Source organism: Melanostigma gelatinosum (assembly GCF_949748355.1).
Source record: "Melanostigma gelatinosum genome assembly, chromosome: 10".
NCBI lineage: Eukaryota > Metazoa > Chordata > Actinopteri > Perciformes > Zoarcidae > Melanostigma > Melanostigma gelatinosum.
The window spans coordinates 22746776-22774284 of record NC_136643.1 but is presented as its reverse complement, the minus strand read 5'-3'; the positions used below and the strand labels follow the sequence as shown (position 1 = coordinate 22774284).

General features: G+C 44.2%; 2 protein-coding genes across 2 annotated transcripts; both read left to right on the top strand.

Moving 5' to 3' along the window:
• Positions 1-977: 977 nt before the first annotated feature.
• Positions 978-5331, top strand: dusp19a (dual specificity phosphatase 19a; the record flags this gene model as incomplete). The annotated part of the gene is made up of 4 exons (XM_079277676.1): positions 978-1200; positions 2411-2457; positions 2783-2935; positions 5125-5331. 4 exons carry the CDS (start codon positions 978-980, stop codon positions 5329-5331), a joined length of 630 nt encoding a protein of 209 aa, XP_079133802.1.
• A 5205-nt stretch (positions 5332-10536) lies between these two features.
• pde1a (phosphodiesterase 1A, calmodulin-dependent) lies at positions 10537-27126 on the top strand (the record flags this gene model as incomplete). The annotated part of the gene is made up of 16 exons (XM_079277240.1): positions 10537-10860; positions 15323-15349; positions 18586-18699; positions 18805-18987; positions 19900-19966; positions 21887-22003; positions 22349-22489; positions 22672-22772; positions 23154-23279; positions 23364-23465; positions 24476-24596; positions 25393-25474; positions 25795-25915; positions 26414-26598; positions 26809-26988; positions 27068-27126. Exons 1-16 carry the CDS (start codon positions 10634-10636, stop codon positions 27124-27126), a joined length of 1953 nt encoding a protein of 650 aa, XP_079133366.1. The 5' UTR covers positions 10537-10633.
• Positions 27127-27509: the final 383 nt, after the last annotated feature.

Here is a 27509-nt window from a genome sequence, read left to right as displayed (position 1 = left end):
GCAGCGGTTCAGTCTCACCTCCAGCAGAGTCTATCCAGTTCACAGCTCAACTCAGACAGACCGACGACAGGACTACAACTAGTAAGACTGGCTTTCTTCTGGACCTGGTCTTAAGTGGACCAGGTTTAGTCAGCAGTAGGAACCTGGACCAGACGAGGTCTGACTGAACCAAATGTGATGACGGAAGAAGTGTGTTCCTTTTCTGGAAACTGAACTGGATCACCACTCTGCTCTGGTTTCTGGTGTTCAAACTGGACTAGAAAGTGAACCGGTGGCATTCTGAACCAACGCTAAACCAACCTCTGCCTCTGGAGAAACAGGTTTTTTTTATAATATACACTATACACACTATATCTCATGTATAGACTCATTTCTCTGGTAATAGTCGTGTTCTAGCTGTTTACCATGTTCACCGTCTTAGTTAAGCATATTAGCATGCTGATATTAGCTAATTAGCACTAAACACAAAATACAGGTGAGGCTGCGCCAAAGCTGCACTTGTGTGTTGTGCAGGTGTTTAGTCACGAACTAAAGTATTTTACAAATGAAACTTTTAACCTGATGATGGCGCTGGATGAAAATTTAGAAAAACTCAGACAATTCATCCTCAGGGGAACATGAATGTTTGAACTAAATTTCATGACAATCCATCAATTAGCTGTTCATTTAAAACCACAAATGTAAAGGTCCCAGTGCCTGACAGTTGAAGATGTTGAGATTTTAAACTGGATAAGTTAAAACTTACAAAACTACATTCCCATCATCCTCAGCTGTACTTTGTGTTTAGTGCTAATTAGCAAAACGAGCAAATATTGAGCATGTTACAACTACAGTGTAGATGTATTGTTCTGTCATGTTCTATTCAATTTGTCCTAATCTGTCATAGGTTATTTATTATGAATATCATCCAACTACATTTCATGTGTCGTTTCAGGTTCACTCCAGTTCAGTTTAGTTCAACCTGGTCTGGTCTAGTCATGCAGTCCCTGACTGAGGAGATCCAGAGTTTCTCTCGGACGCGGCTGAGGAAGCAGTGCACCCGCGTGACATCACTGAGCGGCCGTCGCATCATCGAGACCTGGAAGGGCTCTACGATCACCGTGGTTGAAGACCCCGCTCCCCCAGAGAAGATGCTGGGATACGTGCCCGACACATCCTGGGACCTGCAGGTCGGCATCGTCAAGCCCTACCTGCTGCTGGGTGAGTGAACGCGACACATGACGACTGGCTGGGCCGCTGTCACCCCCGTGTTGACCGCTAGTACAGTTCTGTCACTAGGCAACCCTCCAAATTCTGTGAGAGCAATCAGAGATGGCCTTCCATCCTAAAGTCCACCTTCAGTCATTTCTGATTCAATTTGTGTGGAAAACGTGAGGAAGCAGATGAAGTTTGGACGAAGAGGTGGATGGTGAGACATGTTTCTGTGGTGTTTCAGCTCCAGTTCCAGTTCAACTTGTCCAGTCTGGATTGCACTTAGTCCAGTTATTCTTGTTCCCTAAATCATTACAATAGTTCCAACAACCATCAAGACCAACAACGGGAAACAATCCCAAATTTGAGTCTGTCATTTTACTAACTACATCAATATGAACTAAGCCAAAGATAAAACACAACACAAACAAACTCATAAACCTTTTTAGTTGATGATTCACTTAGTTTGCACCACAGGTAACTCCTCTCCTTCTTGCGTTTGACAGCTTGACAGTTAATGTCAAGCTGTTCCTCAGTGTCAGAAATATTGTCTTCTATGAAATAGAGATCCGGCAGCTGATTTACCTGTTATGTGACACAGGCTGTGGAATAAAACAACATTCATTTACAGATACTGTTCGACCTCCACAGCAAGGATGTGTGTGGCTAATTAAATGTATTACCTGCAAGCGTATGTTTAAAATAATGACTGCATGCATTGTAATCAGAAGAAGATAATTATTCAATAAATATTGGAAACGTACGATATTGTAAAAATTACAGTGTCATATGGATGTTTACAAGTAAGGTCCCACTGCAGTTATGGTGGCTTGTCTACTTCCAACTGCAATGGGTTTGTCTATAAAGCAGCATGACCCACCGAGGCCGGGTCCGCTCCCTCCCGCCCTGTCCTGTCCTGGGAGTCACCTTCAGTCCACCAACACTGACAACCGCCCCCGCTCAGAGTAGAGGGTAACATGAGCCCAGACGTGGGGGAGGACGGAGGGAGAGGTGACTCAACAGGGTTCACTGGTTCAGGTGGAACATAAATGACCCTTTGACCTGCAGTAGACACAAATTCCTTTTCAGGTTAACTTGGTTCAGCACCCTGGACAGCGTCTTGTGCTAAACAATGACAAAACCCTAAACCCATAACTAACTTTGTTTACTTCGTTGTGTGTGTGTGTGTGTGTGTGCGTGTGCGTGTGTGTGTGTGTAGGTTCTCAAGATGCTGCACATGACTTTGGCACTCTGAAAAACCACAAGGTGAGATCACCCAAAGCATCATGGGAATCCTGGTGGCAAAAACTCAAATTATGTTTATCCCACGTGAGAAAAGGAATAAGGAAAAAACAGCAACAACTAAATCAATTTCAAATGATTCTTTTCATACAAAACAGCCCTAGAACATATATTTTACCTGTGAAATGCCAAGTTATAGCTTTTTCTGTTTGCCTAATTCTAGAAATAACAATATATGACAAAAAGTAAATTTGAAAACAGATCTTTTTTTCTCAGTTTCTGTTATGGCTGTACATCATCATTACTCCTAAAAGAGATCTTGATCAAGATAAAGCTACTTCCTCATCAGGTGTCTCACATCCTGAATGTGGCCTTCGGGGTGGAGAATGTGTTCCCTGACCTGTTCATCTATAAAACCGTCAGTATTCTGGATCATCCCGACGCTGATGTGCTGCTTCACATCCAGGAGTGTTGTGACTTCATCCAGCAGGCTCGTAGCGAGGTAACACATCACTCTCATTACTGCGGATGAATTAATTAATCCATTCATTGACCCACAGTCCTCAAACACAAAGAGCGACATATAAATGCATAGATTCAAACCATCAAACACTTATCAAAACTGACTTTTAGCAATCAACACATCGTTGACAAATCAGCTGAACGTGAGTCCTCTTCAAAGATCCTTTCTGCCAACACAGTAAGGGATGTCTCGCTCTGCAGAAGAATCAAACACCCATGTGTCTGTGAAAATCTTCCCTTCTCCAAGCTGATCTCATATGTTGCCGTCACATGTTTCACATCGTCATTGAAGAAAAGACAAACTGATCGACTTTAATATTGTTGCTCGCACAAATAAGAAGAAACAGGAATTTTAAAGATACTGGAAACTAAACAAATAAGGGAGGTGAGAGCTGCTGTAGCTCAGGTGAAACCAAATGACCGGATCAAGTCCAACAACAGGAAACAATCCCATAAAGCCAAGTAAAGGGATTATGGGAGTAAGGAGACAAATGTAAGGGTCTTAAAATGAAGGTTGACATTTGACACATGTTTCGACATCTCCTCTCCTCGCTCCTGTTGTGAATAATAGATGTTTAGTTTTGTTCATGATTTATTAAACTGCATACAGATCAGTGTCATACGAGCTTTTAGCGGCTCACCTTAACATGACACCACACACACACACACACACACACACACACACACACACACACACACACACACACACACACAGAGCAAGTAATTAGGAAGTCTTTAGGGGTGTATGATTACGCGAAGTGTGTGTGTGTCCTTTATGATATTGTTAAGTGTGTGTATGAAGTAATTCCAGCCCTGATAATCAAACATGCTTTTACATTGAAATGCAGGGTCAGATTACCCAGCAGGCCATTTGGCTGGCAAAGACCCCCACGTATTGCTGCTGCATTGACAATGACAGCATCATGTGACTGAGTTCATGACTGCAGTACAGATTCATAAAGTGGTGGATATGCTAAAAGGGTTTTTGCAGCATTACCACCCTGGTGAAAAAGGTCCTAAAATGTTCAAGCATTACAATATATATGTTCAAATATTCAGATGTGCCTGAAGTAAATTCTATTTTTGTTTTAATCCAAGGTTTCGTGTCGTGCATTGACATTTCTGGGTAATTTTTCGAAAGGTTTGGGCTCTAAAAACCTGGACGTTCAGGAAAGTTATACTACCAATGTATAGTTTCTTAGTTGAATTTTACCAACCTTCAAGCTGATATTTTCAAGTATGTACCTGAACCTAACAGCTCTTAACCCATTCACATTTTCAAATTCCTACCTGTTTGTTCACACATTTTCTAATTTTTACCCATTGTTGTTGTTATGGTGCTAACCCTAATTTTGAAGTTAGTCCGAATAGAACACAATTAACACATCCCGGTCTAGTTTCACCTGAATGTTCAGGCTTGTACACATGCTCTTCTCAAAATGTGTTTGTTTTTGGTGAGAAGAAAAAATACAAACGTATCTGTCTTGATACATTTTGAGTAAAACTCGTGTTTTCCGTTCTCTCAGTGGTCAGATGAGAAGGTTGGTACCAGCTTGTTTCTGTCTGCGGTAAGCACAGACCTGGTGCAAGGCTCAGCCTGAAATCTGGGGCACAGCTGTGGCGAAAACTTTCCATGAGAAGGGAAATAGAGGCTGTAATGGAGAGGATAATGGACACAAACAAACAAGCTATCCATTAACTAAACAGCACATCAGTGATGGAGCCTGTTGTGGTGTAAAGCTCAACAGGATGAAGTCATCTCTGTTCTGATGGCCTGTAGAGCCCTCTAATGTTCAGAGAGCGTCCCTGCAAATCATGTTGATGCAGTCAGACACAGTTAGAGACGAGCTGGTGAATGTACTGGAGCATGAAGCAGCTAAAGAGACAGATATTTCCCTTGGTGGAGACCTAAAACAGAGCTAAAAGAGAGTGACTATTGGACTATTCATCAGGTGGACACAAACACTACTTCAATTGGATGATCGTGTTGATCTGTGTCTGCTGGATGTCTTAATAGGCAACTGTTTGCTGACAAGTTTGCCAACTTTACAATAAGATGATATGTTTGGTATGTCCGTGTTTTTTATCGTCTTGTGGAGTTTTTCTTCCCCCAAGTGGCTAAAATCAATTTAGCTCAAATATCAATATTTCCTTCTGTTTGTCTCTCAGAAAGGCGCGGTGTTGGTCCACTGCAACGCCGGTGTGTCGCGGGCACCGGCAGTTGTCATTGGCTACCTGATGTCATGTGAAGGCCAGTCCTTTGACGCCGCCCTCTCATTGGTCAAATCGGCTCGGGCCGCCTCGTCCCCCAACCCTGGCTTCTTGGAACAACTGAGGGGCTACAAAACGCAGTTGATTAACGGATCCAAACACTGAAGGAGGAAGTGAAAATGCTATATAGGGCAGTAAGATAGTTTAAGTGTGACTTTAATGAGAAATATTTCATGGAATTCCAAGACTTGAAAGAAGTCACATTTGGGTTTTTTGCAGTGTCTGTCTTTGAACAGAGACGGGTCTGGTTCTACTCTGGATGAATGATCCAGAATAATCTGACAATATGATATGACAATGTGAGATTGATACTGTTGAAAATACTGCACACCACCTAAACTCTTTAACATTAAAAATGGGTTTGGCATAAGATACCATGCTGGAAATTGATTCATCCAAATTCCCAAAACATATGATTGTCTTCCTCCAGCAGTATTTATTAGATGTGGTTTTATTTGTCTAGATTTTGAGATAAAAATGCATTATTTTCTTGTTATTATTAATGATGTCTTCTTTGTGTTTTGGTGTTGTTATTCTCATACTCACGTCTGTGTTTTGTTGAATTTGTTTAAATCTCTGTGGGGGGAAATTAGTTCTCTGCATTTGAACCATCTTCACTGTTTCGGAGCGGTGGGAAGCCACAAACTCCAAAATGTTTTATTTCTAAGCATGAAAATTAATAAAAACTTGAATGACAGACGTAAAAATGTTTGCTGTAACTGCTCACTGTTATTACTGGTGGAGGCGGTGTGGTTGCAGGTTCACGTTACCGCAGTTTTACAATGTTGGAGAACTACGGTGGCCTTCACGTAAAAAAGGCTCTCTCGAGAGCCAGTGTTTGGGTTTTTGGTTCTGGGCCACTGTAGAAACATGGCGGTGCAACATGGCGGACCCCACAAAGAGGACCAGCTCCCTATATAGATATGAAGGACTCATTCTAACGAAAACACGATTTTCAGTCAGCAACACTGTCACAATGGATTTGTATCCATTTATTGCAACAAATGGAAATAAAGTTACGCTGCTCCGCTCTTATAATGTTCCCTGAATTAGCCAAGCAGCTTGCCAAGCCAAAACAGGGAGCGCAATGCATAAACCCCTCGGGTATACAGGGGTGAGCCCAAAGCAAGACTTTGAATACGATAAAAAAAGGTGGAGGATGGGGCGGAGGGGGCAAAGCTTTGCCAGCAGCACAGACTGTAGCAGCATTGGTGTAGCAAGGATCAGTGACGAGGGAGTCATATTTAAATAGACCGCCTCGAGGTGAGAGTGGGCTGTGATTGAACGAACGCGATGCTTCATTTAGTTTCAGGATTATAAACTAATGAAAACATATTTATGAATACATTCCATTAAAAGATCCCAAAAATGGCCTTTAAACTGGATTTAAACCGCTGTGCTACTTCTCCAGCATGCAGAGAAAACATTAAGTGCCCTCTCGAGTGGCTTTAAAATGAAAAAGACTTGGTGTCAGTGTGCGAAATACCCGGTGGCAATCGTGGGGTCCCCCGTAGTGCTCCAGTGTTATTATGCTGAAGTCTCACCCAGACTTAATACACAATGTAGGCCGACGAGATTTCATGGATGCAAGCCGAGACAATCAACTGGGCCATAGGCTTTGCACACACACCATGACTTTTTGTTTGGGACCTGTTAGCTTTAGCCTCAGTCTGTTAGCATGATATCATGCCATCAACTGCATATTTATGAGACTTTTTCAGTTGTTGCTGACTAGAAATGAGAGTCTGCTGTGGTTTAACCCTGAATTAAATCAAGGACCAAAATTACCATGAATTTCAATGGTAAACATACGCTGCTGTCTAAAAATTGTAATCTGTAAACTGCACGTGTCCTGTGAAAGTGGTGTAAAATCCTGCTGCTACAGCACACACACACACACACGCACACACACACACACACACACACACACACACACACACACACACACACACACACACGCGCACTGACCCTCCTTTCCTGTCTGCAACCTCTTGCTTAAAAAAGAGAGAGACCCCTGTGCATGAAGAGAGAGGGAGCGACAGAGAGAGTCAGCGGCACTCAGAGGGACTGAGAGCCGTGCTGAGCAGCATCTGGATGGAAGCAGGAGGAAGTTGCTGTGGTTTCTGCTGATGATGGGCTCCTTCTGCTCGACTCTGGACAGCAGGAAGGCGGTGGTGACGGTGATGCCACGGGACAAGTCCCCGGTTCAGACAGGGACAGGTCAGTTGGTCACTTTATACCTCTCTATAACTGTTAAATTCTCTAAATGACTTAAATGTCCTTCATGCTTGTCATCATGAATTGGCTCATCATTCTGATATTCACGTGATATTTAGCCATGAGAGAGTTTTGGCGTAGTTGTAGATATCATGCGAGCAGTGTGTGTTGCACAAATACTGTAATGAGGAAAATTTAAAATATAAAATAATGTATCTCAGAGGACGTTGACTTTATTGTGCTATACAATTATCTTAAAATTAAACTATTTAAATGTTTTTAACATGAAAGTTATTGAAATGTTTTTTTCTTACATTTTTCAATTAAGGAGAAGAAGTAGATGCAATTAGTAGATATTTTTTTACTCGTCAATTTAACTTTTGTTGTGGAAAAACATATGAGATCCAAACTATTATTTAAATCATTTTCTTTCATATGATCTGAAACATGTCTGGAGGGGACCTTTAAGACGCAGTTAACAAGATTAAAATGAACAAAAAATAGTGTGTGTTATTGCTTCTTTCAGATTAAGGTCTAAAAATAAATCTCTCAGCTCTGCCCAGTTCGTTTTAATTGTTGCGTCAACAGCCTTTTGACAAACAAAGACCTGAATATATTACTGAAACAGATGCACACCCACACTCACACGTCTCCAGCCGCTCACATGGTCTACTTTAATTGTCTCTTCAGAGTCGTTGCTGATTATGAAGAACCAACAGTCAATTAGCCAGCTCACCAATCAGACAGCCCACTGTTGTCCCACAGTGGGCCCACAAGAGAAGCTCTGTTGGACAACATCGACACACATATGGACTGGAACACACATTAACATACTGTTAATTCTACTGTTTAACCAACACCAACCCTTGTGAACCCTTCATCTACGCATCTTAATGATCTGTAATTCGTAGATATCCCACGGAATCAATCCGTAATCCACGTAATCATGAACCAGAAAGTATAAAGACCGCAAAGACTCACTGGGCAAGGGCGGAAGGTGGATGGGTCAAAATAAAAACTGTGAAACGAGAAGTCAACGTTCAAATATTTGTCACGTAACGTCCATTAAGTCATGCCACTTCTGTGATTATTTTAACCCAAACCACAATCTCTTCCTAAACCAAAGTAGTTTTCACTCTGTGAAACAGCTAAATGTTGGAAATAGTTGCAGTGAAAGACATCAACTATTCCAGTTTTCAAAAAAAGTTTCCCTTCCCCTTCTTCTGTCAGGGGACTGTCTACAGTCAATCAAGGCAGTGACTTGGCTGCACCACCCAATCAGGACCAGGTGCAGCATCAGGAGGCGTGAGCCTGGAACCACCAACCACTGTGCTGTGAAAAACCCCAAGGCCGTGTAAGAAAAACGTTCACGTCAGAAAATATACACACACATAAATAGTCCTAATCTACGGCCGAAAGCCAGCATCACAAACGGGGAAGCAAGGATATAAGACAAGACACCACCGAGTTGCATTATGGGAAATGTTGCACCCAGTGTCTTTGGAAAAAAGAAATTGAGGACATCTCTGCTGTTTACTTTGATCATTAATTTGTTAATCTATCCCTCACAACTGCCCCAACTTTGTGTTTTGACGTAAAGTACTGTCTCCATGCACTCCCCAGGGGATGAACCCTTCAGATTTTATTGACCACACGACCCTTCCAAATAGCCCCAGCCTCAGGACAACAAGGAGTAATGAGCATGGCGGCCTCTAGGGGGCGCCATGCTCATTACTGCAGACTGATTGTCTGGTTGTGCCACTTGACTGGAGAGGTTTTGTGACTCTCTTTCCAGGACCATTACATCATCATTGTCTAAATACCACACACACACACACACACACACACACACACACGCGCACACACGCACACGCACACACACACACACACACACACACACACACACACACAGAGGCTCACTCTCGCATGCACAGCACACACACACACACACAGCTCAGCAGTGTGTACATGCACACATGCGCATTCTCACTGTCAGATGCAGCGGGTGAGCGAGGGGAGGACAGATTGAGATGCCCGTGTGCTGCTTTTCGTCTGAACGGAGCGTAAAGTTATGCGCTTTTGAATTTTGGGAGGGGGTGAGGAAGAGGAGGAGTAGGAGGGAGGTCTGTCACTTGCAGGATTCCATCACTCTTAGCAACCGTTGTTGAGTTACCACGGAAACGCTATGTGATGTTCTCTGCTTCTCCTTTGTCCTCCTCCATCGCTCCTCTCTCTCTCTCTCTCTCTCTCTCTCTCTCTCTCGCTCTCTCACTCCATCCTGCCTTTATCGCTGGTCGACTTCCTTCCTACGTCGCCACAGCGATGCTCCGGGACAGCTGAGCTGGATCATTTTGCAGCCGCAGTGCCGGAGCACAGAGCTCAGCTGTGAGCCGTGAAGGAAGTCGTCAGCCGATCACCTTGTTTTTGTCACAGACTGAAAGATGCCGTCAGTCTGTTCCTGCTCTTCAACTTTTTTTTAAATCACTACACTCTGTCTTGTGACCTCAGACCTTTAACCCCTCTGCAACAGATCAGATCAGAGGTCATCATTTTGGATTGTCCAGGCCTGTCAGGTGTCATTGCAGGAAGTTAGATGAAGTTCCATCGAACCCAAACTCGTCTCTCGGCTGTGATCGGCGTAGATGTTTTCACAACTCCGTCAGTCTGAAAGACGTCCGGACGCTTCACAGAGGCCAAAGTCATTGTGAACACCTTTACTAACTCTAAAAAAACCCACCTCCTTCTCCTCCTTCACCACGCCAAGATGAACGAGGAGATGGAGGATTCGCAGCTGCCCGAGGAGGTGCTGGAGGCAGAGGAGCATGAGGAGAAAGTGCAGCAACAGGAGGGAGAGCAAGAGCTGGAAGTGCAGCAACAGGAGGAAAAGCAGGGAGAGCAGATGCCCCAACAGGACCAAGAACAGGAGGAGGTAGAGTCTGAGGAGGTGCGGCAGAAAGAGGAGGAGCAAAATGAGGAAGAGGTGCAGCAAGGGCAGGAGGAGGTGCACGCTGAGCAGCAACAGCCGACTGTGGAGGGGCAGCAGGAGGAGGAGATGCAACAGGAGCAGGATGAGGTGCAGCAGAGTGAGGCGGTGCAGCAGGAGGTGGTGCAGCAGAGTGAGGCTATACAGCAGGAGGCGGTGCAGCAGACTGAACAGGTGCAGACGGAGGAGGAGCAGCAGATTGAGGAGATGCAGCAGACTAAGGAGGAGGAGGAGGAGCAGCAGCAGCAGGAGGAGGTGCAAACTGAGGACATGTCACAGACTGAGGATCAGCAGACGGAGGAGCAGCAGCAGCAGCAGACTGAGCAGGAGCAGCAGTTTGAGGACAAGCAGCAGCGGATTGAAGAGGTGCAGGACTTTGACTACACTCTGGAGCAGAACCAAAACAACCAGGTCCTGATCCGACTGAGAGGGATGTGAGTAAACGCAGATGACACAGTCAGCTTTGCTGCTGATGTAATGTTCATGGTGATGTGATAATTGGTGCTCATGTCGTGGGGAATCGTTTACTGCTCTGGAATCAGACTGACAGCGCCGGCGACGGCATCCGTGTGGTGGCCTGGTTGCCTTGGTGATGTTGGCACGGGCCGAGGATGGAGGGAAGACGAATGACAGAAAATGAGTTGTGGGCGTGCGACATCACTGAACATAATAGAGAGAGAGAGAGAGAGAGAGGGATGGAGCGAGAGAGACAGTGTGTGTGTGTGTGTGTGTGATGAGGTCACAGCTTCTCGTCCTCCAGTGCGTCTGTCTCTCAGTATAGTGGACGCTAATAAGCCGTCGTCGCAGCAGGGACATCGGCCTGAATCTGGGGCCACGGCGGCACAGATGTAAAACAGCTTTTTGCCTTTTTTGGGGGGGGGGGGGGGGTTGTTCTCCGCGGATGCCTTGGTAACGGCAGAGCGTTGCGATGCAGCAAAAACTCTCTGCAAAGATGGACAGATTAGGAGAGAGAGGGAGAGAGAGAGCTGGAGAGAGAGGGCATGAAAACAGAGTAAATGAAGAAAAGAAGGAAGAGAAGACAAACTGAGCATCACAGTGTTTTGTTTAAATGTCCTGTTGATGCTTAATGTGTCTGTACATCTCAAACAACCTCATACTAAAATGATAACATGTCATAATATGTCTTAACATGTACAATATATTTAAAAACAAAGTGTTCCCGGAGAAGCGATCTTTATCACATCGCTGCGGTCCGCTGCACATCTGTGCTGCAGGCTACATCAGCCGCTACGTGAATGAGATTCTTTGTCTCCGTTCGGTGTGGAACATGAGAGCGCTGACCCAAACTAAACCCGGCACCTTTGGGACGAACTGGAACATGGGAGCAAATGGGGGCAAATCCCTGCAGCAGGTTCGACATGTGAAACCAGAAGAGTGGAGGCCGCTAGAGCGGCACTTTACAGTGCATGGCTTTGTTTTTGGAATGAGAATGAGAAGTATCATGTGTCGTTTCATATTTGTGATCAAGTATTTAACACGGGAAAACACAAACTTCACATGTGCTTTAACTTACACGAGTCCTTTTTGGGCTCTGGTACAGTTTTGGAGAATGTGAAGCCCTCGACCACACGAGAGTCCTCATCCTCATCCTCGTGAGCTGAACCATGACTCATCGGTCCACAGACTGACACGCTTCAAACCAGAAGCATCTGATATGCCTGAATATCGGATAACAGATTATGAAAACATCATTTTAAACACAGTGCATGCTGTATCCTCTCATCCTTTATTCTATAATATATTTTCCTGCATTTACGTCTTAATAATTTCCTTATTATTCATCAACTTATGGCAGAAAGGTGACCAGCAATATGATTGAATGAACGTTTCTCACATCAGGAGCAAGCAGGGAAATGAGATTGCACGCTATTATTTCCATAAAACACACACACACACACACACACACACCCCCACACACACACACACACACACACAGACACACACACACACACATTCATTCCCCTCGGCTATTCTCTTTCTGTTTAACAGACCCTACTTGCTGAACAGCATCTTGTATTAGTAACGAGCTGGCAGCGGAGCGAAGGATTTGCCAGTAGAAGTTGGTGTGTCGGTTGAAGAAGTTGAGGCCAAGAGAAGTGTTTCATTTTGCCAAATCCTGTAATAAACATTGGCAAGTGAATGTGTTATCTGTCAGCAGTGATTCAATGAGAAACACTGAAGGTGTAGAAATAAAAATGCAGAATTCAACACTCATCAACTAAACTGACATAACTTCACTCGTAGGTCAGTGCTTTGGGTCGTGCTTCCAATCATGACTGTGTCTCTGTAAATAAAACGAATGGGAAGAGAAATGTAAGCAGCGGGACATTTATCACACTTTGTCAGCACAGATGTAGCCATGTTGCCTCCTACAGCGCTGCTGGATGTATGTGTGAGTGACAACACCTTACTCTCAGTACAGACGCCACAAGAATACTTCTTTTGTTAGTTTGGGGTTTTTTATTGAACATAATGTGCCAAAAAGCTCGGAAGGAGTTCAATAGACCAAAGAAGCTTGTCTGAATCAGGTTCTGTCCAAAGTTAGATACGTTTCCAGATTTAGATCAGAAACATCTGACACACAGACACAAAGAATCAGACTGAGACGGCAACTTCCAGCAGTTGACACTTGACAGTATCCTACAGGCAAAGAAAGAACAACTCTTCTGTGTTAAAACTTGCTCCATCTTCAGGCAAAAGGTGCTTAAAGCTGCAGCTACAACTTTTCTTCGTGCTCTATTGCAATAAAAAAGCCACAGAGATGTTAAGAACGCGATTTTGTCGTGTGCGAGCCACGTTTCAATCCAATGAAGCCGCAGAATTTCAACGAAAAATAACCAAACAGCTCAAAGACGCATTAGAATAACAAACAGGTATATCGTCAATTCAAGTCATTCTTCTCATTACAGAGTCAGCTGCTTCATATCGTGTGTGTGTGTGTGTGTGTGTGTGTGTGTTTAGTGCAAGTAGTGCTTGAACCACTAAGTGCCCTCTCGTGTCTTTATTCATTTGACTCCAATTGATCGTTTTAATTCTTCTTCTGATAGATATGAACCCTGGATGCAGATCAACAAACAATAGAGGTATCTGCTGTTTGGAGGGAAAACAATTAAGAGTACAGATTAGGTTTTTTTTGTCGCCCTCCCTAGTTTCCATAGTAACAGCAGAGCATCTCGTTTCAGCTGAGGACAACGGGAAGATATTTCTCTCATTTATCTTTATTTAGTGTTTTACACAGTTTTCCTTCTGTCTTTTTCAGAACTTACTATTTCGTATCTAATCTTTTTTTAAGTGTTGTGTGTTTTTTTTTTTACAGCAACATTTAACTGCCAAAGTTTGACTCTAGAACAATAGAATACAAGTTGTTTTCATGTATTTATGTGTCTGTGTTTTGCAGTTGGTTTAATAACAGACTGCTGCATTTGAATGGATGCTCTGCTTCTTCTTCAGGCCAGGACGCTTGGTCTTGATGTAGGCGGTGTAGACTTAGCCACGAAAAAAAGCGCGAAACGCACCCTGCGGTGGTGCAGCACAAAACAGTCATGCGGAGAAATAAAGCGTCTAAGAATAAAATATTCTGTACATGCTCAGTACTAATAACGCGACGCAGGGAAGAAAATGTGCGAGGTGAGTATCGGCACAAGGAGGAAAGTAGAGAAAGGAAAAACAAAAAAATAATAATGCAAATTCTCTCACTGAAGGCGTCAGCCTGGAAAAGTCATGACAGAGTGGCGAGTCATTCCACCAGAAACTATCTCTGTCCTCACCTGTCACTGTTGCTGCTGCAGCATGCTTTTGTTTTTTCTACCAAAAACACAATGCAGCCTGCAGGCTGCCGCTGCTCACCCTGCTTTGTAATTCAGTGTTGAACTGCCCACGCAGGCCAGTGTGAAATAACAATAATCCCGCTGCCACATTTCAGAGCGGAGACGGGTCAGAGCTGAGATATAGCCTCCGGGATCAGATCCCAGAGCTGGGATTGGCTCATTTCAGACCAAATGGAGCTCATCAACTTCTGCTTCACATATTTAGTCACCACAGGGGCTTCATCATTGGTCCAAGATTTACCAGTGAGCCATGTAATGGCTCCACCACAGCGTTATAACGTCATATAGTCATAACGCCGGTAGAGCAGGGTCGTCCTCCAGTCAGAGGATCGGCGGTTCCATCCCCGGCTCCACTAGTCTATGTCGATGTGTCCTTGGGCAAGACACTTAAGCCTAAATTGCTCCCGAAGTCTGTGCCTTCGGATGTACTACGTCTGGTGTTTTGTTGGCTTTACGTTCTCATCGTTTGGAGTCTCAGCCCCCTGCTCTACGTGTAAGGATAAGGATAATAGTTGCAACCAGCTTTTGACTTCAATATTCTCGTGATATTGTGAGTGCAAGGCAGCATCAATATAGCAGCAAACAACTAATTGCTATGTCAAGATATATGATATGGCATCCTGAGCAGAGTTTGAAGTTGCTCTCCCTCTCTGTGTGGGTATTGTAGTCCGAGCTTCTCTGTGCTTTGTTTACGTAGCCGGTGCCCCACTGGCTAGCTAATCTCTGCCGCCCTGCACTGCTGACAACGCCGTATTGATCCACAGCATCGCCAGATTAACACTGTTAGCTCTGTCGGCACTGTTGCAGTTGCTTGCACCGTTTGCCGCTAGCCTGATTGCGTTTATGGAAAGTTATTTTGGGCCAGTGTGCGTCATGTGACCTGCACTACTACGGACTGCGGCCACGAGTCAAACATGGCTTTGGCTCCGACCACCTGATCACTGTCAGTTTATGCTTTAATCAGTTTACATGTATGATGAGGAAACTTTTTTGATGATGAAGATTTATTCATTTGGAGTGACGATTCTGTTTTTGTTTTTGTTTACAGGCAGAAGTATAAATGTGCATCGCAGAGGTAAGATACACACACACACACACACACACGCACACACACACACACACACACACACACACACACACACACACACACACACACACACACACACACACACACACACTATGAGTTGTTATCAGTTCCGCCAAAGAGACATTGGTTTCATTTGAGGCCCAAAGAGGTCAAATGATTCAATGTTTCAGAAAAAAGGGAAAAGTCCAGAAACTGAAAACAGATGTGTATCAGAACTTTGTTTCTTCTTCTTTCCTCTCACATGAATCACATCAGGACCCCTCATAATCATCCAAGTGGTGACCTCCGGGGCAGAGAGATTAAAACCACAGTTCCTCATATGTCCACTCGAGGCCGACTCCAAAAGCGAGTCCATCCCCTTCGTCCCCCACTATAAAATACCCAACTTTGCTCATTTTACGACTGTGTCGTCACTGCCAAGATGGATGGTATACTACCTTCCTCCACTGTTGGAAACACATCACTCTGTAAATGAAATACTTTGTCATGTGGCAGCATATATACAACGAGCAAGAATCTGCTCCTTTGGGGATAGTACAAAAGCTGACTCACTGAGTTTATAGTGATCAGCAATCAAACATCTTGACTCCAGACTTTGCAATGAATTTCACTTGCGAGCACCAGATAAAGCTCCTGCTGCTCATGATGATAATTGAATGTTCCCAACAGAAGTGAAGCAACTGGGTTTTTTTTATTTTTTCCCCCAGGAAGATAAAATGCTTGAATGTCTGCAGTCTTGAACTTTTATTTCTCCCTCGCTCCGTCGCCCTGTCTGACTCCGGCTGTAACCATGGCAACTAAAACAGATTTCATCCAGTTTACAGGAAGGTGTTTTCGTAACCGTGGCGACGGCACGATGCCCGGGCGCAGAGTCTTTATGTCTCCCCGTCCTCAGCTTCCTCCGTTGTAAACATTCGAACCGTCCTGCACAGCAAAAACACGTCGACAGCTCAGCGTAAAACACGTCCACCAGTCTATTCATCCGTCCACCAGTCTATTCATCCATCCACCAGTTTAAATACCAGGACCGTACGGTGGCTAATAGATGAATATATACCATACCCCCTCAGTGTCTGCAAGCAATAACATGTAGAGATCATATTTCTTAAAAAGTAATTACATTGCTGTGGAAGAAAAACAACCTCTAAATCCATTTATTAATACAAAAGTTTGGGTCTCAAACTGGACAAAAGAGGAAGACGCAGCGAGTATTGAGTGGCGGTCATCTGTATGGCAACGTGTTTATTTCCGGGAGGAGACTCACATTGCTTACTGTGGGAGTCGGCTGATTGACAGGAGGCTGGGTGTCATGTGTCCATCTGGAGGAAACAGATTTTTCGTGTTCTGGTTCTGTGGTGTGAACAGGACAGCAGCTGTGTCGGTGCAAAGTATGAAGATCGGCGCTTCCTTCTGTCAGTTAGCAGGTGTATGAAGTCTGCAGAGAGGAGTCCTGCAGACCACGAGCTCTACGTTGAGGCGTGTTAATCTATAGATCACAACGGAGGACGCTACAGTTTATAACAGAACAGAACAGCGCAGTGCAGCAGCATCTTACATATGTTCTAGCTTTCTGCTGCACTTGAAGTTTACATGATTTGAACTCTAACTCTTTGTTATTGACCTTCTAAAGTGTGTCCACTCAGATTTCTGCTATAAAAGGTCAAACATGGAGTAAAATATGATATGAGTATAATTTCTTTCTCAGTGTACCTGAGCTCTCCGCACTCTGAGCCCAAAACAGCAGCTCAGACAGTGTCTCCAAATCCGGCTACCTTGTTATTGAAGTGGGCAGGTAATAATAGTTTTGTGTGGGCGAGTTCAGTGCTGTGATTTCCTGACTGAAATCTGGCAACAGTGAGCTCAGACAGCTCAGCATGACATGGCTAAGTTGAGATGAAGATAGCAGCTGGAACTAAATGATTTCCTGCTGGTCCATTTTGGGGCACAGGTATTGTCCAGCTTGATGAGACTGACGAGCTCTCGTTTAAATAGTGACCGGCTGTGCTATTCTGCTGCAGATAATGCAGCCAAACTCATTCCTGTTTCTAAGGACAAACAGTGAACGGGTAAAATGAGAACTTGAGACATTGAACAACAACAAGTCATCTTGTCAGTGCTCCCAAAATATCTACATCATTATGAGCTGCTGGAGTGTAAACAGCTCGGCAAAAGAGGAATAGTCTGCAGTTAGGTGTGAGACACGATGGTACAAATGTGTTTCGGCTGTTAGTAACCGAGCTAGCTTTCTTTAAATGGCACACAGCAAGTCATCTAGTTGGCTTTTGTGGATGACGAGCACTGACACCTCACAGGCTAGCCGGGGTGTGTTCCTGGTGACACGGCCAGCTCTCCAACTAACCTTTCATGGCATAGAGTGCCAAAAATCATGACGTCATATCTGGACTGGCATCTGTTCCATTCGTTTCTGTAACTGACTGCAATCTCTCAGTCAGCATTTTACTTTCCACGATGGAAGACAAATCGACATCCTGCTGGAAACAACTGAAACCTATACGTGATTTTAACAAAGTTAAACAAGTAGCCTAATTTGTGGGAACAGAGAACAGCAGCTCCCATGAAAAAAACTGACTTAATACTGTGTTTTTTCCTTATCTATAAAACCCACCAACACTCTCTCCTGAAGTCATTTATTTCCCTATTTTCTAGATTGCTGTCTAAATATTTCGACAGTGTTCTCTCCTCTCTGTCCCGCTGATATTACAGACATGGCCCCTGGTCTCGTCTCATCTGTCAAGGCGTGGCGTTTAGCCCATGCTTGTCAAGGGATTATGGGAATCGGTCATTGCTGAAGGCTGCTAAAACTTGGAAAAGATTTGTTGTTTTTTTAAACTAAACACACGAAACAAGCCACAACACACTGATGAAAAAGTTTCTATTCCAAGGTTGTGTTTAGTGTTGTCGTTATTTTGAACGAGCTTCTCTTACCTCTGGAACAAACTGTCTATATGCTCAGTTTGACTGAAGTTTATTGGAAGGATAAAACAGAGAAAAAGGTTTTACCAACAAACATACCAGTCAACAAATTCATCTCCACCTGGACCACATGACACAAACTACAAATCTCCAGTAAATCAAATCACATCACTAATAATAACGGAGGCATTTTTGTGCCTCTGTAACTGATCAGTGATTATACACTTTGGATGATTTGTGAGCAAATACTGTATGTGCACTGTGTGCGACCTGTGTGTTTGTGACGTCAGGCTGAAGGGGGTCCTGGAGCAGATGGACCGGGGCGTCGTGGACCTGCAGGAACTCCGCAGGAACCTGGAGCTCGCTGCTGCCATGTTGGACACTGTGTACACTGATGAGACCAAGTAGGAGCGACAGACTGACAAACAGATGAATGGACGTGTACAAGTAAATCCCCCGTCACTGGTTGTCCCAGCTGTGACTGACGGGTGTGTCTTTCTGTCCCGCAGGCGTCTGTTGGACACCGAGGACGAGCTCAGCGACTTGCAGGCGGAGTCGGTGCCCAGCGAGGTACGTGACTGGCTGGCATGCACCTTCACCAGGAAGATGGGCGTGGCCAAGCGGCGCCCTGAGGAGAAGCCGAGATTCAGGAGCATCGTCCACGCAGTGCAGGCTGGGATATTTGTAGAAAGGTAAAAAAAAAAATTCAACATTCATATCTAAGTTATGTAGCTTAAATAAAATGCGGCTATTGTGACTTCATGAGTCATGCAAACTTTGCATCCGTCGTCTCCATAGAGGTTCAGGGACATGAGGCTCACATTTTCAACCTCCACACAACCACCTCTGCAAAAATGCACCCTGAGGGTCTGAGGGTCTGCTTTTCCCAGTTTGGGGTCCCTTTGTTCCAGTGAAGGGAAACCTTAAAGCTGCAGCATACAGTGGCATTTTAGAAAATGGTGTGCTTCCAACTTTGAGTTTGTGTTTGTCCCTTTGCATGTGAATCACATGTTCAACAATCGCATAAGGCCGTGTAACGCAGTGTATTAATACAACTGTGACTCCTCAAAGTCCAGACAGATGACAGCCTCAAACAGAAGAGGAACACTTTGTAATGTTCCCAGAGTTATTTTTGTCTTGAGCAGGAATCTGGAGCACCTGAAGACGAAACAGAAAAAAACAAGCAACTTCCTCAAAATAAACATCAGAACGCATCCGGCCCGACTTCACCGCAGATGCGATTACTAGAAGGTTGAAGCTGAAGTGTAACGCCGTTAGCGTGCCAGCGAGCTGGAGATGGAGATCGCAAAGGGAAACCGTGAGGTCCGATGTCATTAGAGTGTACATTATTCGCGGTGACATCGACCGTTATCAGTTCATCTGCGGCAGCTTAATGACGCATGAAATCAAAAACATATCTGCTGCACCGAGGCGGCGCTCGCTGTCTGTGTTTAGAACGCGGTTACCATGACGACGGACAATCCATCCTGGTCACAGACTGCGGAGGAGGGCGACCAGAGGTCTGCGCGAGGGGTGTCTGCATATAAGTGAGAGATTTTTACCTGTGTGTGTGTGTGTGTGTGTGTGTGTGTGTGTGACATTAGGATGTACAGACGGACGTCCAACATGGCTGGTCTGACCTACTCTCCCACGGCTTTGACAGTTCTGAAGGTATAAACTGTTTCATTAATGCAAACCCCATCTGCAGGAAGTGGCCATCATTTTGTTCATTTAAAAAATATACATCAGTCAGTTCTTACTCTGAAAGACAGTTTTGTTTTCTCCAGAAACTTGAAAGGAAAGAAGGAGGCAGACAAGAGAAATAGAACAAACGTTGAGGAAAGAGTTGAGGAAGTAGGAGAGGAAAGTAGGAAGTAGGGAATGGACAATGAAAAGGAAGAGGTAAAGACAGACAAGTAAAGAGGAGGTATAGGACGTGGTAGTCAGGGAAGAACAACAAAAGGATTAAGGAAGCATGGAAGGAAGGTTAAGAGGTAGATAAAGAAATGTTGGAAGGAGAGAAGGAAGCAGAAGAGGAAAGAAAGAGCTGGAAAGGGAAGAAAAGAAAAGGAGGATGGAGAAGCTGTCAAGTTTTATTTGTCACCGACTCAACATATTTGTACATTGTGCAGTGAAATTATTTGTTGTCTCCTCTAAAATATATGCACCACAAGACAATATGCACAATGAAACAATACAACAAAGAGAAACTCTGCTGTGCAAATATGAAATATGGTGCAGATGAAGAGGGATGCAGGGGAATGGTGAGGTAACATGAGAGGTGGTCTGGCAGGAGGTTCAGGATTCAGATGTCCTGAGGGAAGTGGCTCCTTTTTAATCTCTCCGCTCCGGCTCTTTGACCGCGGAAACGCTTCCCTGACCACAAAAGGCCATTGTTTGGATGGCTCAAATCCTTTTAGCTTCTGCCATCATTTCAGAGAGAGGGAGAGGGATGATGAAGAGGTGGAATAGGACAGGAGGAGATAGGGAAGGGAAGGTGGTGGAAGGGAAGGAAAGTAGGAGACAAAAAGAAGGAAGAACGATAAGGAAAGCAGGCGGCATAGAAGGAATAAATTAGATGAAGACGAGGTAGGAAAGGAGGTAAAGAGGAATAGTGGGAGTTTTGGAAGAAAAAGAGAAGAAAGAGAAAGAAAGGGAAGAAGGATCTAAGGAAAGGAAGAGGCAGAAAAGGTAAATTACATGCCGAGGCGAATAATGAGGTAAAAAAATAAATGAGTGAGGACATGAGTAAGCAAAGAAGGAAAAGTAAGAGACCACAATTAGGGGGTAGGAAAGAAAAAGTAGGGAAAGGTAGAGATGGAAGAGGAGGAAAATAAGAGGCAGGGAAGTAAAGTAGAAAGTAGGAAAGAAGGAAAAAAGCAGATACAGATCTAAGGTGGTGGTGGGGAGAGAATGTAATAGGGAAGGAAGAGGAGGTAGAAAAGGAGGTTAAAGCAGGAGGAGAGGAGATAAAGGACAGGAAAACATTGAGACAAAAAGGAGGAGGTAGAAGAGGAAAGGAGAAGTAATTGAAGGAGAAGATAAGGCAGAGAAGGAAAGGTTGGAGGAGCAGGAATGGAAGGAAAAGAAAGGGGTTGAGAGGAAAATGAAGAGATGGAGAAGAGCAGGAGAAGCAATTGAAGGAAGGAAGAGGTGGCGAAAGAAAAACGTGTTTTCAGCGGTGTGTATGTAATGACATATACGACTCCATCTCAGGGCTTCCTGTACAAACTCAGGAAAAAATTAGATTAAACAATAAATACTCTGCAGACAAATCTTATTTATGCTTCTCACATGATGTGAAACACAAACGGAAAGAATAGAAATAGAACAACACTGTGACAACACAGTAAATCAGAGACAACGTAAAATGTAATTATGACCTAATCAATAATTATAATCATTAATTTAATTGTATAATGCTGTTTCACCTGCTTCCAATGTCAGCAAACATTATAATCACACTGCCCTCTACTGACAGAAATGCTACATTACATTGAATCACACTGACGTGCATCTGCAATGCATGCATCTGCATTGTCCCATATCACATGTTGGTAAATGTCTGAATCTTACTTGTTCTTTCTACAGGAAGTGGATCACTGGTCGTTTGATGTTTTTTCCTTCCACGAGGGCACCGGAGACCACGCCCTCAAGTTCCTGGTCTACGACCTGCTGAACCGCTATGACCTCATCAACAGGTTCAGGGTACACACAGCTTTATAAAGTTAACACCTGTGGGGTTGGACTCATGTCAGCCTGGCTGGAGCTAGGTGTGCTGGGTGGGCAGATCTCTTCATGAACAAAAACCAGAACCAGCAATGAATTGATATATTTGTGGTGGTTGTGTGTTTCCAGGAAGTTCACCCAGCTGAGCTAGTCCAGCACATAGCCCGCCTAGAACCCCTGAGAACAATTGATCATGATCCACCTGCCTCAAAGTCTGCCGAGCTACTAGATATCTTTGGTCCAGAATGTTTGAGTGTCCACATAGACGCGGTGTAGTACTCGTAGTACCTGTACTCGATGTACTACCTCTGGTACTGTGTTCAGATCCCGTTGCAGGCTCTGGTGCAGTTTGTTGAAGCTCTGGAGAACGGCTACAGCAAACACAGGAACCCCTACCACAACCTGATCCACGCCGCCGATGTCACTCAGACCGCCCACTTCCTGATGCTGCACACTGGACTGATGGTAACACGCAAACAAGCACACACACACACACACACACACACACACGCTGTGACATCACTTAGTCACTCGACAGTGTCTCACCAACTGTTTATTTTCTCTCTGCACAGTGAATTAATGATCTCACTCAGCTAACAGTGTGTGTGTGTGTGTGTGTGCGTGTGTGTGTGTGTGTGTGTGCGCAGCACTGGCTCAGCGAGCTGGAGATTCTTGCGATGGTTTTTGCTGCAGCAATTCACGACTTCGAACACACAGGAACCACCAACAACTTCCACATCCACGCCAGGTGATATGGACATTGTATTAATCTAATTATTTTTAAATAATTATTATTTTCGACTCCTTATTGAACATTGTTAACAGACATTCAGCAGTGCATGGGCATGGTGCTAGATGAAATGTCAGAGGATCACCAAAGTCAGTAGGATTCATCCTCGGGCATAATCGGTATCTGTACCAATTTCATGGCAATCAATCAAATAGTTATTGAAATATTTGAACAAAAGAGGTCGACTGTGTTTTCAATAAGATTTGACTGATAAATGTCTCCGCACAAAAAAAAGTGAGAGTGGATCTCTAAACCAGGAGAATAACAACGAACATAAACATAGTTGTTGGAGCCTCCGTATTTGAAAGCGTCCGATTGGATGTTGTGTCCGTCTGTCAGGTCGGAGGTGGCCATTCTGTACAACGACAGGTCGGTGCTGGAGAACCATCACGTCAGCGCCGCCTACCGGCTGATGGCAGAGGACGACATGAACATCCTGGTCAACCTGAACAAGGACGACTGGAGGTACGAACACAGATCACACGGCGCTGAAGAGTTAACGCTCGTCGTGGCGATCGGTCACTGATTGTGTGTGTTGATCGTTGGCAGGGAGCTGAGGGCTCTGGTGATAGAGATGGTGATGTCCACAGACATGTCCTGTCACTTCCAGCAGATCAAGACCATGAGGAACACCCTGACACAGACAGACAGGTCAGTGCTGCAGCCATTACCTCCTTCAGCCAACATACATTGTGTTTTAGCTACGACATCATACTGCTGATTATAATCTACTGCTTAAGAGATTCACGAAAAACTGTTTTTATGATTAAAGAAAAGGTACATTTCTGATTTGAATGTCTCTCATGTTGGAACAATATTTCATGTTAAATACGACATTATCCTTGTCATCTTTTATATATTATCATATTCAATTTTCAGCACACAAAAAAGCAACAAAACTAATTAAAACAACCAAACAACCTTTTTCTTCTCATCATATTATCATATGAGACATAAGGGAAAGGGAATTGTTTGACAACATGCATGTTTTGCATAACAATATATTAATAATACAGTTACAAAATAGAATTAATAAGAGAAAATAATAACAGAAAAAAGTCTTGAGAGCATTAAGAAATGGTTTCTTATAACATGAAAAATCTGCCATCATTTCTGGAGTCAGTTGCACTTTTATTTTTCTTTGTACAGTCCGAGCATCCTCCCATCAGGCCTGGACTTGACTCATTCAATAGTCCTATCATTCAAGATAAAATCATCGTTTCATAATACCTTTTAAGGCAGATAATTGCATTTGAATGCCATATTGTATGCTGTAGAAGACTTGAAACAGTGCATCGTGGCAGACTGAGTGAGGCTGGTCCATCTGATGGAGATCATCAGTGGGAGTTTGTTGAAACGGCCAACATAAGGTCCTGCAGGCTGCTGAACCAGACTGGTCTGGTGCATCCCCGTAGGGCTTTCACAGGAAGAGTACCGAGTCTCACCGGAGTCCCGCTTCCCTTCCCTGTCTGTCAGCCCTGCTGGAGTGGAGCTTCTCTGCTCACGCTTGGATGAGATTTTGGGGAAGACGCTGTCATCAGCTTGTCAACTCACTGGTTCTGCTTGTGTTGATGCAGCAGCTGGGGAACTGTGCCAGTTAAAAAACTGCTCCACTAACATACGGACTTTTAAATGAAACTGTTTTTGTTCCGTCTCTCCAGTCTGGACAAAGTGAAGGTTTTGTCTCTGATGCTTCACGCTGCAGACATCAGTCATCCAGCCAAAGCCTGGCCGCTGCACTACCGCTGGACTCACAGTCTGATGGAGGAGTTCTTCAGACAGGTACACACACACACACACACACACACACACACACACACACACACACACACACACACACACACACACACACACACACACACACACACACACACACACACACACCAGTGGTGAAATGTAACCAAGTGCAGTTACTCAGCCATTATTTTTGTCTACAAATTTTAGGTACTTGTACTTTCCTGAGGTCCCTTTTTTTCATGCTACTTTCTACTAGTACTACATGACAGGGCAAATATTGCACTTTTTTACTCCACTAAATTTCCCTCAAAACTTCAGTTATTATTATTATCTTAATTTGTGTCTTTTTCTGAGAATTAATTCTATTTATTTTTAATAATTTTGAGGTTTGGACTATGTAAAGCATTGTGAAGGTTTGCTAATTGTTGTCAAGTCTGGACTGTTAATATTGAAGAATAATTCTGGTTTATGATGTTGACCTGACAGTAGATCGCATACAAAGTTCTGGAAGTTTTAAGTGGTTTCTTTCTGTGTTTACTTTCGGTGTGACTCAGAGAAATGATCCATGTACAAAGGCCCTGCAGCTTTCCCTGATATACATTGTTTTGTGTGAGTGCTTGTGCCCCAGAATCTCTACACCAACATGGGACTATCATGTGTTGATGGTATCGTCATGTTTTCTATCCGTCAAACTAATCCTACCAATGCAGCACGTATATCTCTTACACTGCTGGAATGTACACTCTTCACTGTATTTATCATTCTAGAGGGGATGTAAATACCACACAGCTGATTTGAGTTTGCGATGTTCATGTTGCCTTGGTGACTGTGTCTCTTCCAGGGAGACAAAGAGGTGGAACTCGGCCTTCCTTTCTCTCCTCTGTGTGACCGCAAAGCCACCATGATCGCCCAATCACAGATAGGTAAGATCAACCATCAATCAATGATAGCTAAGGACCACAGCAGGTGAGGAGTACCGTCAACTAGTAGCAGATACTAGGACTGTACCATTGACTCATGACAGGAGGTTCTTAGTGTATATTTACTTTAGATCAACAGTGACACCTGCTGGTGGTTTGAAGAACTGCTATCATTATCTGCTCTCTGAAGGGATTGGTTTGATTATCAAATTCTAGAAAGAAGAGGAACTAATGTTTGTCATTTGTACTGTCTTTCTCCTCCTCCATCCTTTGACCTTTTCTCTTCCCTCGTCTCGCCATCATGTCTCCCTCTCTGGTTGCAGGTTTCATAGACTTCATCGTGGAGCCGACTTTCAGTGTTCTGATCGACACGACAGAGAAAGTGATTGGTCCTCTGATAGAAGAGGACAGGAAGGCCAGAGAGACTGGGAACAGGAAGTCTAGGTACTTCTACTACTTCTACTACTACTACTACTGCTGCACAACATAAAAATAATCAAAGTTCCGCTTCAAGGCAAAAAACTTTCCCCACAAGTGTAATAGACGGAACGATGGGTTTTAAAAAACGTGACCGAACACCACACCAATTTTCTCCCCAGATTCTGATTCCCAAACTCAAAAAAGGGATGTTGGCTGATATATCAAGTACCGATATGGCAGCAGTACTCTTTTTTTCCACAAAATATCAAATCTTTAAATCTCTGTGTGGAACTGATTAAGATATGTGTCAGCTAACGTGAGGCTGCAACTACAGATCACTTATAATTGGGCCTAAACGGGTTCCCAAATCATTTCCACCAGTTTACATGGACTTCACAGTTGTTCGATTGTCTCATACGATTGGACAAAATATATAGAACATGTGACGATATCACTTATGTGGGGCTCCATCGGTTCTGACCCTCCATAAGCCCCGTGGTCCGTAACTCTGCTTTGTTCCAGTCTAACAGGAAGTGGTTCGGTCACCGTGGAGTCGGTGCAGAGACACAGTAGCGGTCGCTATGGGAACAGCGATGATGGACAGATGGACTTTTCCCTGACAGCCATCGACCTGCCGGCTCTGAAGACCCACCTATCCAGCGTCATCGGCAGCAACAAGGACAGATGGAAAGAGCTGTCCGTGCACGGTACGCGCGCAGGCAACACACACACACACACACACACACACACACACACACACACACACACACACACACACACACACACACACACACACACACACACACACACACACACACACACACACAGTGCATCACATGTTCCCTCTTGTAGATATTGAATCAATGTGACTCTCTCTCTTATTTCCTGTAACTTAAATGTGTCTGTGTTGTGAACAGAGCTGGCCAATAAGGAGCAAGAGGAACAAAAGGAAGTGGAGTCTAATGTCAACTCAGACATCCAATCAAATGCCTCGCCCAGTCACAGTGTCCCTGACGGACACACCTCCGACCAATCACAGAACTCCCCTCCTGATGAACCCCAAGACGACAAGTCACCCGTCCACCTGTCCTGGAACGGTACGTACGTGACATTCCCAAACATTTCCCAAACTGTAACTCTCAATGCACTGACTTGTTGCTTTGGTAACCGTTGCAGGGGCGGGGCCTGTGGAGGAAAAGGAGGAAGACCAAGATGAAGTGCCTGAAATCGCCTGATGGCGCTCCACGGCGAACTCACCACTGTATCTGGCTGTGGCGGATCAACAGTGCAGTGACAACGAGGGTTCAGACTCTTCTGTTTAAACACAGCAGCTGGCTCAGTGGCCCCTCAGTGGCCCTCAAAGGGCCACTTGACCTTATGTTTACAAGTGACAATGAAAATACCACATTCAAAGTGACGACATTCATCAGATAACAGCTTCTTAGCAGCGTCATGGTCCATTCGCCGTGGTGAAAGTGTTTTATGATTTCATTTGAGGCTCAGAGGAGCACTGTGTGTGAAAATATCTAAATTTGAATCAAGAATAGAGATTGACGGGTGAAAACCACAGTAGCTGTTCATGGCTAAACGTCTATTGTCTGGAGGAATGAGACAATAT